Source organism: Caretta caretta, chromosome 24, assembly GCF_965140235.1.
Source record: "Caretta caretta isolate rCarCar2 chromosome 24, rCarCar1.hap1, whole genome shotgun sequence".
NCBI lineage: Eukaryota > Metazoa > Chordata > Testudines > Cheloniidae > Caretta > Caretta caretta.
In genome coordinates, this window is record NC_134229.1 from 5,320,450 (window position 1) to 5,336,830 (window position 16,381).

General features: G+C 52.6%; 1 protein-coding gene across 1 annotated transcript; it reads left to right on the forward strand.

Moving 5' to 3' along the window:
* Positions 1-639: 639 nt before the first annotated feature.
* LOC125626052 (ras-related protein Rab-11A-like) lies at positions 640-15,506 on the forward strand. Its single transcript, XM_048828735.2, has 5 exons — positions 640-789; positions 10,866-11,061; positions 11,803-11,996; positions 13,459-13,539; positions 13,668-15,506. The coding sequence occupies exons 1-5, from the start codon at positions 750-752 to the stop codon at positions 13,805-13,807; spliced, it is 651 nt and encodes a 216-aa protein (XP_048684692.1). The 5' UTR covers positions 640-749; the 3' UTR covers positions 13,808-15,506.
* The last annotated feature ends 875 nt before the right edge of the window (positions 15,507-16,381 follow it).

A 16,381-nucleotide genomic window follows, 5' to 3' on the forward strand; every position in this document is an offset into this window, starting at 1 on the left:
CACCTTAGAGACTAACCAATTGTGTGTGTGTCTGCACATGAGTGTGCAAGTGAGAGGGAGTATGCATGCGTCTGAGCACACACGTGTGCGTTTGCTGCTCCATCGCAGCTAGAACAAAGATCCTCCTAGTTCAGGAGCCATGGGCAGTGAAGTGTCTATGACACACAGACCAGCAGTTCTGATTCCATCCAGCAGAGGCAGTGGTGTGCAGATCATTTTATTAACATAGTCACACAAAAGCCCCCTCAACCCATCTCTCCCCCCCATGTGACTGCGTGTTCAAGACAAAGAGTTAAAGGAATATGACAGGCACTGGGTGTGCTTTACAAATTCTCCCTCAAAGAGGCTGCCAGCTAGGGAAGAGAGCCAGCCTCCCTGCTCTGTCCACCGCATTCATCTGCCTCCTGACCCTCTCCCATCACACCCAAGAGAGAGAGAGGGAAAAAGAGACATGGCTCCTTTAAAAAAAAATCATGCAAGCCCCACCCTGCATACCTGTGCCAGGTGAGTACCTTGCCAGCCTGACCAGCGAGGGACAGCCCCACCGGCCAGTCAGAGCAGGAGAGGCGGAGAGCAGCAGACCAATGGGCGTGCAGGGAAGGCTTGGTGAGGCCTGCCCTGGGGGGGTCACTGGCCCAGCCCAGGAAATCCCAGAGTGCTGAGATCAGCCGTGCTAGAGTCTGGGGGCAGGGGGACCAGAGCACAGGTGTGCACGGGGAGGAAGCCTCACCTAGAGAGCGGGCGGCAGGATGCGTGGCAAGGATGATGAGTATGATTATCTCTTTAAAGGTAACTTTTCCTCCTGGGGCTTTCTTTGCAACCAGGCTTCACTGCTTCCATCCCTGGGAGGCACCTGCCCAGCCTGGGCTGGGAGATGAGTTATTACCAGTCTTGGCTGCTCTCGGAGATGGCCCGGAACCAGAGCCCCCTGGCTTAGCTATCCTCGGGGTTTGGATCCTGCTGGTCTAACTCTGTCTTCCCCATCCCCCTTCCATGGCACATGTTTAGATTGCAAGCTCTACGGGGTAGGGAGTGTCATTTTGTTTTGTATTCGTACAGCACCTAGTGCTGTGGGATCTTGGGCCAAGACAGGGGCTTCCCAGCGCTACTGCAATGCAAATAATTATCATCCATGATCCCACTTGAAAAAAGCCACCTGCATGGGTTGCTCTGAACCCAGAATTGGGTGTGTTGGGGGGGCATCCCCTTGACTTTATGGCACCTGCTTGGATGCTGGGGGTGGGGGGGTGGGAAGAGGGCTGCTCACTGAGGCAAGAGTCCTTTAGGACCAGGCGCATTGCAGGGGGCCAGTGGTGGGAAGTGATGGACGTTGGTGGCGGTGGTTGTCTGTGTTGGGATAACGCTAGTGGCCTAAACAGGGCGTTCTAGGTGCATGTACAAATATATAATGGAAAGACGCCCTGGCCCAGAGAGCGTCCTAGCAGGGTGGGTGGGTGGCTTACTTTATGGAGGCTGCTGGACACTGACAACCCCTGTGGTTCTCTCTGGCTACCCTGCCCTGGCTACTGGCCTGGGTGTGGGGCATGGATAGTGTGTGTGAAAGGGCTGAGGGAAAATAAATGGGGGATGCCCCAGCTGGGCTGTGATGAGGGGGAAACCCCTTGCTGGCCCAGTCTGCTCAATGCAGCCTCCCAGTTCAACCCACATAAACCTCCCCCTGCACCACGCAGCCCCAGTGTCTGAGCAGCGCCCATCCCCTTGGTATCTGCCTGCCCCAGCACCGTGGGCCCCTCCCAGAACCCAGCAGGTTTCACTAGCCTGTTCTGAGCTGACCTGGTGCACAAAGCACAGAGGTGAGGCTGGTTTCTTTAAGTGAGTAATACTGAACCAAGTGATGTCACTAACTCTGCTGCAATTGGGAAGGGGAAGGGCTTGTGGCAGGAGCACAGGGCTGTGAGTCAGCGTAGATTTTCAACACATTTTTCAACACATTGTCATGATATCGCATGTGTGCCACTGTCCTTTGCTGGATGGAACCAGCACTGCTCCACTCTGTGTCATAGGCCATTTACTGCTGCCAGCTGATGGGGATCTTCCTGTCACTCAGGTGGCAGGCTCTTGTGCTAGAGGACCTGGGTTGTGTCCCCATTGTTGCCATGAAGTTCCACGTGCCTGCCATGGGTCCGTTTAGCAATCATCTAGTGGTAGCCAGCCGCAGATGAATGAGGACAGAGAAAGGGTCAGGAGGTAAGGAGAGGCTGGACTGGCAAGATATCATCTACTGATGAATCGAGTCCAGGATGCATTAAGTCATCATGCTCTGCTCCTGATGAGTCACTTCTCTTTCCAAGCACTTCTCTGAAAGGCCATAAATGGCTCAAGCCGCTTGTGCCTTTCAGGTGGTTTCCTATGAAACCAGAATCTCCATTGCTCCACACCTTCACATGGAGTCACTTTACCCTGAGGCAAAATGCTGCCATTCCCGCATGGTAGCATTTCACACTGGTGTAAATGATAAGATAGCGGGTGACAGAATCCCTGCTTTGATGAAGAGAGCCTCCTTCCCAGCTCATTTTCACTTAATTGAATCATTTCATGGCTTCCATGCACCCTGGCATTTAAAACCCTACGGTATTTGCAGTACCCGAAACATACGAATCCAATGGAACTCAATCTTCACCCCAATCCCTAGTAAAAGAGTTGGGGATGCCCCACTTCGGTAGATGCCGGTCCATTGAAGGTAAAGGGGATCTGAGGTGGGTTCCTTGTCAATAGGAGGCGGCAGCATGTAATAGCTTCACAGGCAAGAAATCGACTTGAGCTAAATTGCTATAAACCAGGGTTTTCACTGGTTGACTTTAAAACAACCCCACTGTTAGTTAAGCCTGGGTGTGGACAAGATCTATGGCCTGATTCTCCTTTACACCCTGCTGGCAACAGGGGCTAAGATATGTAACTGGCCCCATCCCAGTAATACTGAAGCATCTCACCATCTTCAAGGTATTTATCCTCACAACATCTCTGTGAGGCAGGGCAGAGCTGTTATCCCCATTGTGCCACAGGGGGAACAGAAGCACAGAGGGGCTAAATGACTTTCCCAAGGTCACCCGCAGAGTCAGAGCAGGGAATTGAACCCAGGTCTCTCAAGTCCTTAACCATTGGGACATCCTTCCTCTCTAGGGACCTTACTGTACAATTGTCATCACTGCTCTCTTGAAGGCTCCTTTATGCTGCCAGAGGATTGTAAATGGGGCCTGAATATAAACGAGAATAAGGCACTAAATCTCCACTGTGAGTCTGTTTCAGGTACCACACACTGGGTAATAAAATGAGAGGCCTCCAGGTTTCTAAAACTGTTTCTTAGGAGAGCTGTTCACGCAAATGCTGCAGCTAGCATGCTAGCCATGTGTACACAGACTGACTTCCAGGTACCTCCTCCAAACTCTTTCCTCCTGCAACTTCTGCTCCTCCCTCCAAGTTCTGTGCAGGTTGCTCCACAGGCAGGAAACATCAGACCTGAGTCCGATCTCGGTTACCCCCATGGTGATCGAGTATAACTCCATTGCAATCAGTGGAGTTGCAATGTTTTAAAATCAGTGCCTGTGAGATCAGAATTGGGCCCATTCTCCCCAATTTATGGCAGTTTTTCACTGATGAAATTAATAGGCAGCAGGTTTAATACAAACAAGAGGAAGTCCTTTTTCACACAATGCACAATTAACCTGTGGAACTCGTTGCCATGGGACATTGTGATGCCCAAAAGCATAACTGGGTTCAAAAAAGAACTAGATAAGCTAATAAGATATTAGTTAAGAGGATCAGGGACGCAATCCCATAATCCAGCCACTCTAAACCTCCGAGGGCCAGAAACTGGGAGGGGAACACGAGGTGGATCTCTCCAAAATTGCCCTGTTCTGTACACTCCCCCTGAAGCTCTGGTACTGGCCACTGTTTGACCCAGGGTACTGGACTAGATGGACCATTGGTCTGATCCAGTCTGGCCATTCTTATATTGTTCTGGCCATGCAAAGGGGCTGTGAATTCAGTCTTTCTTCAAATCCTTCTGTCTCCACTTCTTCCTTGGTGCTCCTGTAAGCTCAAGGCTGTATCCATTGTTCTCTCCAATGGAGTCTCAAGGATATCCACGGTCCCTGCTACTGAGACTTTGAAGGACACGTGATATTCAGTGCAAAAGGCACTGCAGAGTGAAGGGTAAGGCAGGGTGAATTCTTTGCAGGTTTGCAAGGTGGCTGCAGAATGGAAGTTATTAAAATCTGATTGCACAGAGGTTAAGGCCAGAAGGGACTATTCCGGTCTCCTGCAAAGCACCAGTCAGAGCATTTTTACCCCTTTCTATAAATAATCAAGTGGGACTTGAACCTATAACCACTTATTTTCAAGGCTAGGAAGCCTTCCCTAGACCACATACCTTTTTCATGTATAGCCTGCTTTGCAGTGCTTTCACTTCTTCATGTGCTCTGCGTGTTGGATGGAATCAGAACTACAATGCTGTAAGTCATGGACCCTATACTGCTAACACCTAGTGGTGATTCTCCTTTAAGTCAGAAGGTAGGGCCTTGATTTAGGTGCCAGGGGGTCTGAGTCTATTCCCACAGTTGCTGTGACATTCTAAATGGCCACGTGAACAGCTTGGGGCTTACCATAGTTCCTAGGTGACCTTATAAGCTATTTTCCATTACCTTCTGGACTCCCAAGCTTGTCATATTAATAACCGCATTTGCAACATACTAACTCGCAGTACTGACATGGGCCTTTCTGATTTCAGTCGACTTTGCAAATATAAGTTAAACCCATGCTGTAATTGGGGGTCAGAATCATCGTCCGTGGTTCACCAATGGAGAAACAGAGGCACAGAGGCCAGTATCCTGCAACCATGGGGGTATCAGTGCTGGGATTACAGCTCTGAGTTCCTGGCTCCCAGCCCACTGCTCACACCTCACCTCTGAGGACAATGAGCTAATGTGCCCCAGCACTCTTTCCTTGCAGCCATATTCTGATAAATCACACTCATGCGCCACTTTCAGTCTCTTCACTCTTCCCCTATATCCTGCCTTCTCGCCTGTCTCCTTTGCTACCGCAAGTAAGCGGCATGGGGACCTTGAGCAGAGAGACCACAGGCCTCCTGGATTCTCTTCCCAGCTCTGCCACTGACAGGCTGCGTGACCTTGGGAAAGTGGCATTAGTGCCTCGGTTTCCCCACCCGGGAAACAGGCCCTACTCCCCAGGGGAATTGTGTCTCATGCATTTGTAAGACGCTTTCTGCATGAAAGGTGGCTAGAGAAGTGCAGAGTAAGAGTAATTGTTTTTCACAATGTATCCAAAGGTACAAAGCCAGTGACTTGAGTTCTTAGATACACTCCATACTGGCAAAGTCCTCATAGATGGATGCAATTTATACCAGCACAGCTTATTCCAGCTGCACTTCTTACACACACACACACACACCTGCCAGCACAGCTATGTCTGTCAAGGATCACTCCTACAGACCTCCGACCAACAGAGCTATGCTGGTAAAAAGCCTGGTGCAGCCCAGACCAGACCATAAGTAAGAATTCAGACCTGGAGCTTTCTCCTTTTCCCCACCCAATCTTCTGAGGTTTTACCGCGGTGATGCATTTTCCCGTCACCAGGTAGGAAGTTAGGCAGTGACAAATTATGGCAGCATCAATCCCCAGTACTCCCCCGTGGGTTAGAGGCAAATAAGAGTTAGATCCGAGCACTTCTTATACGGCAAACAAAACCAGAGTGGGGCGTTCGGAGCCGTTCGGTGCTTAGGGGATGTGCGAAACCTGGACAACCATCTGAAAGGCACAGGCAAGATGCTGTTCCACCTCTCCTTGGGCCAGAGCGGACTCAAGAAAACAGCTAGCAAAATGGGTATGATTTGGGGGAAGTGATGGTTATAGAGGCAGCTAAAAGAGGCTTATGAGGACAGGAAGGATGGCCTTGTGGTTAAGACCCTAGCCGAACACTGAGAAGACACAGGGTCAACTCCCTGCTGTGTCGTGGACTCCATGTGTGTCAAGTTGCACAGGCTGGGTCTGCACTAGACAGTTGCACTGGAGAATAGTTTTGTTGGCCATCGGCACAGCTATTTTGGGGGTTCACACTGGGATGCTTGTGCCGCTCGGCTTGGCCAAAACATGTTGCATTGTGGGTAGGCATCCCAGTATCCTTCAGGTGTGCTGCCTTGTGGGAGGTTGTCGCTGTATTGGAGGGCAGCTGCTATGCGTGGTAGGAGACTCACCCTCCTCTCAGGTGTCCAGAGATCTCTCAATCAACCTCTCTGATCTGTACAGTGGGGGAGGCAACGATTTCCCTCCTTCCCAGGGGATGCTCAGGTGCCAGGTGCTCCCCTGCAATGGCGTCTACAGCCGTATACACGTCACGTCAACCTCAAGAGTGGCTACAAGCACGGGGAGGCTGGCTGGGAGAAGGGGGCGGGGAGCCCTGGGCCACGTGAAATATTTCTGGGGGCACCCTTGCTCAGTTGCTCCGGTGATGGGAACCACGGAAGCACCCTACATTGCCATTCATCTTGGCAGAAGACACTGAATATCTAATTCATGGGAAGACCAACTCGATCCCAAGTCCTATGCGTCTGAGGGCATGTCTACGCTTATACTGGCGTGTCGAGTACGGACGCTGCAGGCCCAGCTGGCAAGGGGATAAATAGCCATGTAGATGTCTTGGGTGAGTACCCTAGAGTGCCGTATACACTCGAACCCCGAGCTCTGTACACACCCAGGCAGTGCCTCCTACATCGACACGGCCATTGTTAGCAGCGCAGTGTCCTGCCAGAGCCTTTCCCTGCGGTGTGTAGCTACATGCCTGTGCTCTGCATGCTGCCCTATGTGTAGACATAGCCTGAGAGGCTGGAGGAGAGAATTAGATTCCTGGCTCTGCCACTGACCAGCTGGGTGATGCTGGGCAAGTCATGTCCCCCGTCTGTGCCTCAGTTTCCCCACACACACTTTGCCTTGTCTATTTAAACTGTAAGCTCTCAGAGGCAGGGTCTCTCTTACGGGGATATGTATAGTGGGGTCTGCTGTCCCAGGTCGGTCACGTCATCTCTCCTTTCCTCAACTTGACCCACCTGTAGCATGGGGAGAGAGCCATCTGTTCAGGCCTTTCAAGTAGGCAGAGAGGAAAGGCGTGAGCATTACTTCCTTTGGCAGAATCACCTGTTACCCTAGCAGTACCAGCAACTGGAGGAAGCCCCGCGGTTAAGCAAGGGGAAGTGGTACGTTCCTGTGGACGCAAGCTGATTGGCAAATCCCAGAGCGGCCTGCTAGAGCTCACTGACTCCGGTTTATTCCTGTAGTGTCTTCATTTCTGGAGTGACTGCACTCTTCTGAAGTGTGCGTGCGGGCTTCGTCACTTCCTGGATACAGCTCCTTGGAAAACTTTCCTGGAAACAGTTTTCCCTTGGAAAATGCAGTTTCAACAAAACCAGAAGGTTTTGGCAAAATCCGATCAACCTGGACACTTGTGTTTAAAAAGGCATGTTGAAAATGTCTAAATGTCACGCTAGCAGCGTGGCAAGTTTTGATTTGTCATTTCAAAAGCACTGTTCATTTTGAAATGTACGTTTTTAGTATGAAGGGTCACAAGAGCAATGAAATTTGTTTTGCCCAAAAACATTTCTGATACTTTCTTTCTTCTCAATCAGGAAGGACTCCTCCTCCCCCCTCACCCCCCCGAAGTCTTGAAATTTTTTGCGGGATGGAAAATCTGTTTTCTGGCCAGCTCTGTCCCAAGCCACAGGAGGAAGGGACTTGCCCAGGTCACCCAGCAAGCTGGTGGCAGAGCTGAGAACAGAAAGAGAAGTCTTCTGAATTCCAGTTCAGTGGTCTGTACATTAGGCCATGTAGGCAGTGTGAAATATTCAGATGACTCCTTCTACTTATGGGAGCCAGCCTGACCTAGTAGATAAAGCGTTGGATTGGGATTCAGAAGACCATGGGTTATATTCCCAATTCTACCACTGACCTCCTGGTTGACCACAGGCAGGTCAAACCCCTGCTGTGCCTCAGTTTCCCCATCTGTATAATGGGGATAGTGATACTGCCCTCCGTTGCATGCTGGATGAGAGCTAGGTGGTGATATCTAGAGGTCTGATTCTTACTTTAAAGTCCCTTTATGCTGCCAGTGATGTGAATGGCCCCCAGGTTGAGTGAGCAAGGCCAGAGCTGTGCAAAGGGGCCTTAACATGAATAAGAATCAGGCCCCTGTGTCTGTATTTTTGCTGCCTGATGCTGTCACACCAGGTACAATTCCCACTCCTGAGATGCCAAGAAACCAGCCACCTCCCTGGCCTCCATCTAACACCAGGAGACTTCTGATTCTGGATTTCCAAAGTCCAGCCTCTCCCAGTTACGTCCTACCTTTAAAAAAATATTGCAATCATTCATGATGCTTCTGTGCCTTCCAAATGACCTTGCTAATAACAGCAACTCATTTCACACGACAGTAGGTTTCATAGATTGCTGCCGTTCACTTGCAGTCAAGCGATTCCCCACGCCCCGGCCCTGTGTTACTTGGTTATCTGGGGCTTATTTAAAAAGAGACTTTAATCAGAAAAAGTAATTTTTATGAAACTTTCTCGCTGTTCCCTGAGGCTTGGAGTCTGGTCTTCTGACTCGGCAAACAAGCAGTCACCTACCTTGGCACTTCTGGGGATAAAAGGGAGCCCGAAATGGGTTTTCTTGGGAACATAGTAATTTAGAGTGGATTAGACCAGTGAGGAAGAATGGCCCCGTGGTTACGGCGTTAGCCTGGGACTTGGGAGACCAGCATTCAATTCCCTACTTTGCCACAGTTGTGTGACCCTGGGCACGTCACTTGTTCTCACTCTGCCCCTCAGTTTCCCCATCTATACAATGCAATGGGGATAATAGCACTTCCCTGCCTCACAAGGGGGTTGTAAGGAGAAATATGTTGGAGATTGTGAGGTGCTCAGAGAACGGGAGCCAGATAACCATTTTAGAGACTGTCCTGTGTCCAGTGCCAGAGAGAAGTGCAAGAGTTTTTGCCATGACTGTAATCTGCTTCTGATGATATCCCCCACCACCATCCCTTAGCTAGAACTTGGTTCATAGTTCTCAGATATCTGTCCTTTCCAAAGCTTTCAATCTTCTAACTCTGGATCTTCCTGTCTAACCCTCTGTACAAATGTCGAATCCTTGTTTAACCCTGCTCAGAACTCTTGTAGGTGTGTGTGGAGAAAAGTATTTTCCTTTGTTCGGTTTGGAATTCACCCCCTTTGGGTTTAATTGAATGAACACACATGAACACGAACACACACACACCGCTTTGCCTTGGAGCATTGGTTTGTGGGGGAGACAGAGCAGTTTTGTGACTCTGCTCCCAAACTGGGTTTGCAGAGCCGGTGGTTGGAAAAATCATTCTCTGCTGAGTCATAAACTGAACAAACTTGATACGGAAACCACAGAGAGAAAACCCCTGGCGCCACTGTTCGTTTAACTGAGGCACTTTAATGCATGGGTTCTCCAGGAACAGGGCTAAGCTGGGACTGGTAGGAAATGCTTTTTGTAACCCACCCTCTGGGCATTCAGCACCAAGCGTGCAGGCCTCTCTGCTAATTGAAATAAAGGAGCAAATCCATTAGCTGGCAGCAGCAGTAGGCCACTATTCTCTGTGGCAAGAGAGGCCTTTGTCCTCAAGAGGCAGTGTGGCCTAGTGGCTAGAACACATCTAGGACTCAGGGGACCTGGGTTCTAGTCCAGGCTCTGACCTCGGGGAAGTCCTTGTTCTATTGTGTGCTTCAGTTTCCCCATCTGTCTTGTCTGTTTAGACTGTAAGCTCTTCAGGGCAGGGGCTGTGTATGCCATTGATAGAGCAGTTTCTGATGCATGTCTGGAAAGAACTGAGGCCCAGCAAACTCATTCCATGCAGGCCACTGACTGGATGGTAGCTGCTCCAGGTCAGAATGTTGGAGTTACACATCCGGGTGAAGTGACCATGCAAGTAACTGTACACGGCCAGTTGCTGTAAGGTCCCTTCACGCTGCTCTGTGGTATAAATCAGAACCTGACCCAGGGAGACCAGGTGACTCACCCAAGGTCACACAGGGAATCCGTGGCAAAAGTGGGAATGGAACCCACATCTCCCAAATCCCAGCCCAGCGCCTTAGCCACAAGACCCTCCTTCCTCTTGTTGCTTATAGTGTGCCGTCAGATTCCATCCACCCCAAACCCTGGCTCAAAATTTGCATCAGGTGCTAACTTCTTGCTTTGGGTGTCTTATTGGGGGGGAGGAGGAGGCAGAAGATTGAAACCTTTGCAATCTCTCCAGCTCTGGGGCAGGAATTTTCCTAAGACCTGTTTAAAGCCTGTTGAGTATCTGTGGTGTTATTTAAATGGCCATAAGTTGTTTGGTTCCAATATCCGAGAACAGGGGCTGCTTCTCCCCCACCCCTGCTCTGGGATCACATTTCATAGAATCATAGAACCAGAGGGTTAGAAGGTACCACAAGGGGTCATCTAGTCCAGTGTTTCTCAATCTTTTCGCCTGAGCTGGCGCTGCTGGGCCAGGGACGGAGAGCGCTTGGTGCTAATCCGGCAGGATAGCCACGTGGCCAGAGCCCCTAGTGTAGACAGGCAAAGCTGCTGCCTGCTACTTTTTGCACTGGTGCAAAACCTACAGGAAGGGTTTGCATTGGTGTAGCTGCTCAGGGCCAATGCCAGGGTAGACTAGGCCCTGAGAGTGTGCTCCAAATTGCTGCTCCGTGCCTCGGTTTTCCCAGCTGCAGAATGGGGACAATACTCTCTCTGCATCAGCCGATCTCAGGTGAGAGTTGAAGATTGCAAGCACCCTTGTGCCCTAGGCCAATTGTTAACCTTGCACTTTGTGCCTCTCAGTGGTGCTGATCGGGGACTCCGGCGTAGGGAAGAGCAACCTCCTCTCGCGCTTCACCCGCAATGAGTTCAACCTGGAGAGCAAGAGCACCATCGGGGTGGAGTTCGCTACCCGGAGCATCCAGGTGGACAAGAAGACCGTGAAGGCTCAGATCTGGGACACAGCGGGTCAGGAGCGTTACCGCGCCATCACTTCAGCGTGAGTAGTAGCATTTTGCCCTAGAGCCTGGGTTGCACAGGCAGTGCATCCCTTCAGAGTGCAGCCACTTCTGGGGTGGAACACGACCGCTGTCTAACACACACAGTAACATAGAAATTGACAGGCTGAATCGGAGCGAAGGTTCAGATAGTCCAGGTTGCCGTCTCAGACAACAGCCAGCACCTGCTGCTGCTTGGGCCACAGCTCCCAGCCCCCCTTAACTCTCTGTGCTGAAAAGACACTCCCTTCCTTTCAATACAGCTGCTTCCTGTCTCCTCTGCCGTTCCCTCCACAACTGAGCCACTTGCTGGCATTTTCTAATCCCGTCCTCCCTTCCCTGGTAGCTGTGTGTGATAACTGAACTGGGCTGGCTGGCCTTTAAAGGGGCAAAGCAGCCTGGTACAAGGCCTCAGTGATATCTTGTGGCAGTGAGTTACACAGGCTAATTGTGCACTGAGGCACAGCTTGGTATGTCACCTTGGGCACAGCTGGTAATTGAACCCAGGAGTCCCCAGTCCCCCCCATCTCTACCCACTAGACACTACTACCCTCCCCAGAGCTGGGACTAGAACCCAGGACTCCTGACTCCCAGGCTACCACTATTCTCCCAGCACGGCAGCTCCCCCTGTGACGCTGGAATGAGCCCCTGTCTGGGCTGGATCCAGCTTGACCTGCTCCACTCCGGCCCCCTGTGCCTCCTGCCTCGCCCGTGACAACTCCGCCACTCTTTCTCCCACCCAGGTATTACCGGGGTGCGGTGGGTGCCCTCCTGGTCTACGACATCGCCAAGTACCTGACCTACGAGAACGCTGAGCGCTGGCTGAAGGAGCTGCAGGACCACGCCGACGCCAACATCGTGATCATGCTGGTGGGCAACAAGAGCGACCTGCGGCACCTCCGGGCTGTGCCCACCGACGAGGCCAAGAGCTTTGCAGGTACGGGCACGGCTACCCCGCTCCGGGAGCTGCCCCAGGGCTGCAGAGAGAACAGAGCTGGAATTCCCTTCTGTTTCTCTTTGCTTTACCCACTGGATCGAATGCAGAGCAGGGAGACAGGGCTGGCATCCCGGGAAGGGACAGGGCTGGGGTTTAGTGGGGCAGGGTTTAAATGATGGGGGTGATACTCGGGGGGGTAGCAGCTGGCTGGTGTGCATGGGAATCCTGGCAAGGTTTGTGTTGCTTTTCAATATTGCTGAAGGGGGGGGGGGGGCGGGGGGGCGCATGAGTGAGCCAGGGCACCGCCCTCTTCTGGGTGGCCTTGGTGCTGCATAACCATGAGTCATAGGTCCTCGCCAGTGATGGAGATTCTCCCTCAGCTCGCCTGGGTGTGGGGGGCCCCAGTTCCATCCCCATTGTTGCCCTGCAGCACTGAGAGGGCCCCGGGTCGTGGTGGGAAGCACAGCCTGTCTGGGTTGTGGCTTTTCATGCCATATTTCACCCTAGAGACTTTCCCAAACCCCAGCCTCTGGGCCTGCCTGGCCAGCCCTGCTCCTCAGCATGAGTGGGGGTCGGGGAGCAGTTGTCTGGAGGGGGCTGACAGCCCAGACGAGGGGGCAGGGCTGCTCTAATGCAGATGGAGGTGAATTAGCAGAGGACGTCGGGAGAAGGGCATGGGGGGAGGGATGCGGATTGCTCAGCGCCCCCGCCCCCCGTCCATGTAAATCAGCAGCGGGCACCTCATTCACCCAAGGATGTGCCCAGCATCGCGGACATGGATGGAGGGAGCGTCCAGAGGGCACTGCCTTCCAGTGACTGGGCACTCGGAGGGGGGGGCTCTGGACAGCCACAGTTGGGGGGGGGGGCAGGCTCCAGGGCAGAGGCAGAGCTAGATTCACCTCTTGGCCTGAACTGGAGGCCGGGGGAGTGGAGGGAATACCCCAGCTGGGGAGCCAGCGGGATGGTCCCATCTCCAGCCCGACCTGGCCAATGAGCAATGGGGTCTGCTGGGCTGTGCATTGCACCAGTTCCTCTAAGAGAGGCCAGTTAAAGGAGTCAGCTGTGGGTGGATGGGGTCTGTTGAGAGGGGGATCGAGCAGAGGGGCACATTGCAGGGTACCCCCCGGTGAGTGGGTGTCACAGGTTCCCCTCCCTTATGCCCCGTGGAGGAGATGAATGGTTATACCCTCTGCTAGGACGTTTTGGCTCATGCTGCTGTTGGCTTGGGAAGTCCCCGGTTTGATCCCCAGCAGGGTGGCTTGTCACACCAGCAGCTGGTTACTGCAGTGCGGGGTTTGGGGAGGGAGCTGAGGCAAGGGCCATGGGAGTGGGCCTGAAGGGATCTGGACCTGGGCTGGATTAAAGGGGGCTCTGTCGGGCCAAGTAAAGGGAACTGCCAGTGGCCTGGGAGTTCTGCTAGGTGTGTCCATCCGTCTGAACCCTCCACTTCCTGTCCTTGCAGAGAAGAATGGCCTGTCCTTCATCGAGACGTCTGCCCTGGACTCCACCAACGTGGAGACGGCCTTCCACAGCATTCTGGCAGGTACGGGGCCCACAGCCGCCTGGCTCCCGTGGGGTGGGAACCGTGGCCCATGTTGTGGGGGGAGGGTGGGAAGGGATGAACATGAACTCCCCCTCACCGCCTGGGGTTGCTCTTTCTCCCGCCTGCAGAAATCTACCGCATCGTGTCGCAGAGGCAGATGACCGGGCAGCAGGAGCCGGAGTTTGGGTCCAGCACGGCCATTGACCCTGTCAAAGTCCTGCCCACTCACCAGGAGGGGAAACAGGCTCCCTGCTGCCAGAACATATGATGCTGACGGGAGGCACCAGAGGCAGGCAGACCCCTGCTGTCGTCCCTCACCGGGGCTGCTTCCCTGTGAGGGGGGCGGGGTGTCGGAGCATGTGTTATATAAGATCCTGTCGTTTCACTGTCTCTTGTTCCCTCCCGCAACCCATGGACTGTTGTACTTAATGTAACTCCTATATAAACATAACTAGGCCACCACGGTTTCCTTGGGGAGATGGGTGTTATCTATTTGAGATCATCATTTCCTCTGGTATCATGCCCCTCCCTTCCCGCACGCTATTGGATGTATGTTTATATAGGGCCTACTCTAATGGGAGTAGACATATTGTGGGGATCTTCCCTTTGGCCCTGCCTCTCCTTTTTAAAAAAAAAAAAAAAAAAAAAGACCTCTTTAAAGATCCCTAATGGCCTAGTGTGTGTGTGTGCATTCACACAAGACTCAAAGGGCCCTGACGGCCCAACCCTGCAGGTGTGGCTGCTAGGCAGGCTTGCTAGACAGGTCTGATTGGGACACTGGGGAGAGTCTATTGTGGATCACCAAGCTCTTCTGTCTGCGGTGAGGTGGGCTGGAAGCAGAGTGCGGTTACACCCGTCTTAATCCAGAGTGACTCTGCTGAAAGCCCTGGGGCTGAGCCCCACTGATCTCATGAGAAACACGAAGAGCCCAGCCCAGGTTGGCTGACAGTTTTCTGGTCCTTCCAGAGTCAGGTTAGATTTGAGTTCTGGCGGCGTTAACTCCGGATTTACTCCAGTATCAAGGGGATCGGAATCCATGGCCTTTTGTCGCTTCCCAAAGAGAAGGCGCAGGCTGACCACTGACGTGGCGAGTGACTCGTGGTTTGCGGTGCCTCCGTTTTGGGCACCCATGTCTGACTGTTTTGGTCCCCGGCTAGAGCAGGATTTCCAGAGGGTCTGAGCATCGACTCCCATTGGCTTCACCCAGCTCTATGTCTCCGTCACATGCCGAGAGCCAAGGGCACCCCCGAGAGGCGGGGCTGTTTCCTGCCAGGAGTGGAGAACCGGCTCTATTCTTTGCTGTCCGAGCAGAGCCTTGGACTCGAGATAAAGGAAGAACTTGATGCTCTTTCCGCCCCCGCCCCTGCTTTAAACTGTGTAGCTGCCGGCTTGGAATCTTAAAGTGGTGTCATTTCATTGCCGCAGCCAAAGCTTTGCTCTCTTCAGCACTGATCCTACTAAAATTGCCCCGTGCGGTCTCGCCCACCCGGAGATTAGCCCCACTCGGCCTTTGGTGTAGCCGCAGCTGTGCTCAGTTCTATGTGTAGAAAAGGGCAAGCCGGGGCTGCTGGTTAGTTTAAGCAGTGCTAACCCCTGCATGCCCTTGTCTGGATCCAGTCTTGGAAACTGAGTCCTGGTTGAGCCAAGAATGGGGAACTTCAGGGCAAACTTCCTCAGTGCGCTGTCCCAGAGGGTCCTGGGCTGAGAAGGGAGTTTGAGCTGTTGAGTCTGCATGGTCATTTGCCTGTCTGCTGGGGCCACAACCAGTGATGAGCAGGAAGGGGGGTAATTGGTGGTGGCTTATTCCCCCTCCTTTGTCTGCTGTGGTTGGATTGTGTGCAGCTCTGAACCTGGCGCCCCCCCCCAAGCTGTGTAAATATGATGGAGCCTTTTAACATCTGCTCTCGACTGTGTCTTGGTTTTTGTTGAATGTGTGTGTGTTTAAAAAAAAAAGTTTAAATAAAATATCTAACATCTTTCCCTATTGCCGCCCTCTCTCTGTCATGGGGTGTGGGACTTCAGCACACACCACCAGGCTCATCAGCGGGCTCAGAACCCTGGGACCTTCCACATTAAAAGCATGAGCCTCGCCTACTCCAGTGGATAACTCTAAGTGGCAGAGGTAGTAGGCTGTTGTCCTCTAGGGGTCAGTGGCATGGACTCCCCAGCATAAATGATCTGGGGGAGGAGGAGTTGAGGTTCCTATTTAAAATGGAACGTAGTGGGGGTGAAGGATGCCAGATCGCAAACTCTGTGGGGCCTGGCATACGGACAACACCTTGCAAGAAACCCCCGCCCCCCAGGAGCAAAGCATGCTGTCCTGGAGGGACCCCGGCTAGGAGTGAGAGGGGGAGTTCATAGGATTGATCCCAAGCGTTTACAAATCAGGTGGCTGGCCTCAAAAATATTGTGAGATCCATTTACAAAATAAGATTATTGGGATGCTCTGTCTTTTGCCTACTGGTCTCTGAGCCTTTAGCTCATACTCCAGTCATGTCTCCAAGCTTTACTCCTCAGCCAGGAGAGCTGGAAATGTATGTTTTTATTTGGTTAAAGGAAAACTGCCATTCTGCTGTAAATCACAGGTCGCCAGCAGCTGGGGCTTTATGCAAAGCATTGAGTTGGTGCAGTCTCCCCCAGTGCAGGCTCCACAATCAAGCCTCTGTCTCCCTCTGCTGAGGCTGCCCGCGAGGTGGGATGGTGTGACACGGAGTGGCCTGGAGGCTCATTTCCCCACCTGCCGTTCAGATTCATGTGTGTGTGCCATGCACATCCCAAATGGCTGCGAACTTTGCTGCACCCCAGAACTGGCTGCATTTCAGCTCCAGGGGCAGTGTGCTGC

What these genes read in the sequence shown, in the direction of transcription:
- LOC125626052 (XM_048828735.2), top strand. Translation starts at nt 750, where the DNA reads ATGCGTGGCAAGGATGATGAGTATGATTATCTCTTTAAAG. An exon ending in GTATGATTATCTCTTTAAAG is followed by an intron (nt 790 to 10,865) that starts GTAACTTTTCCT and finishes TGTGCCTCTCAG; the next exon opens with TGGTGCTGATCGGGGACTCC. An exon ending in CGAGGCCAAGAGCTTTGCAG is followed by an intron (nt 11,997 to 13,458) that starts GTACGGGCACGG and finishes CTGTCCTTGCAG; the next exon opens with AGAAGAATGGCCTGTCCTTC.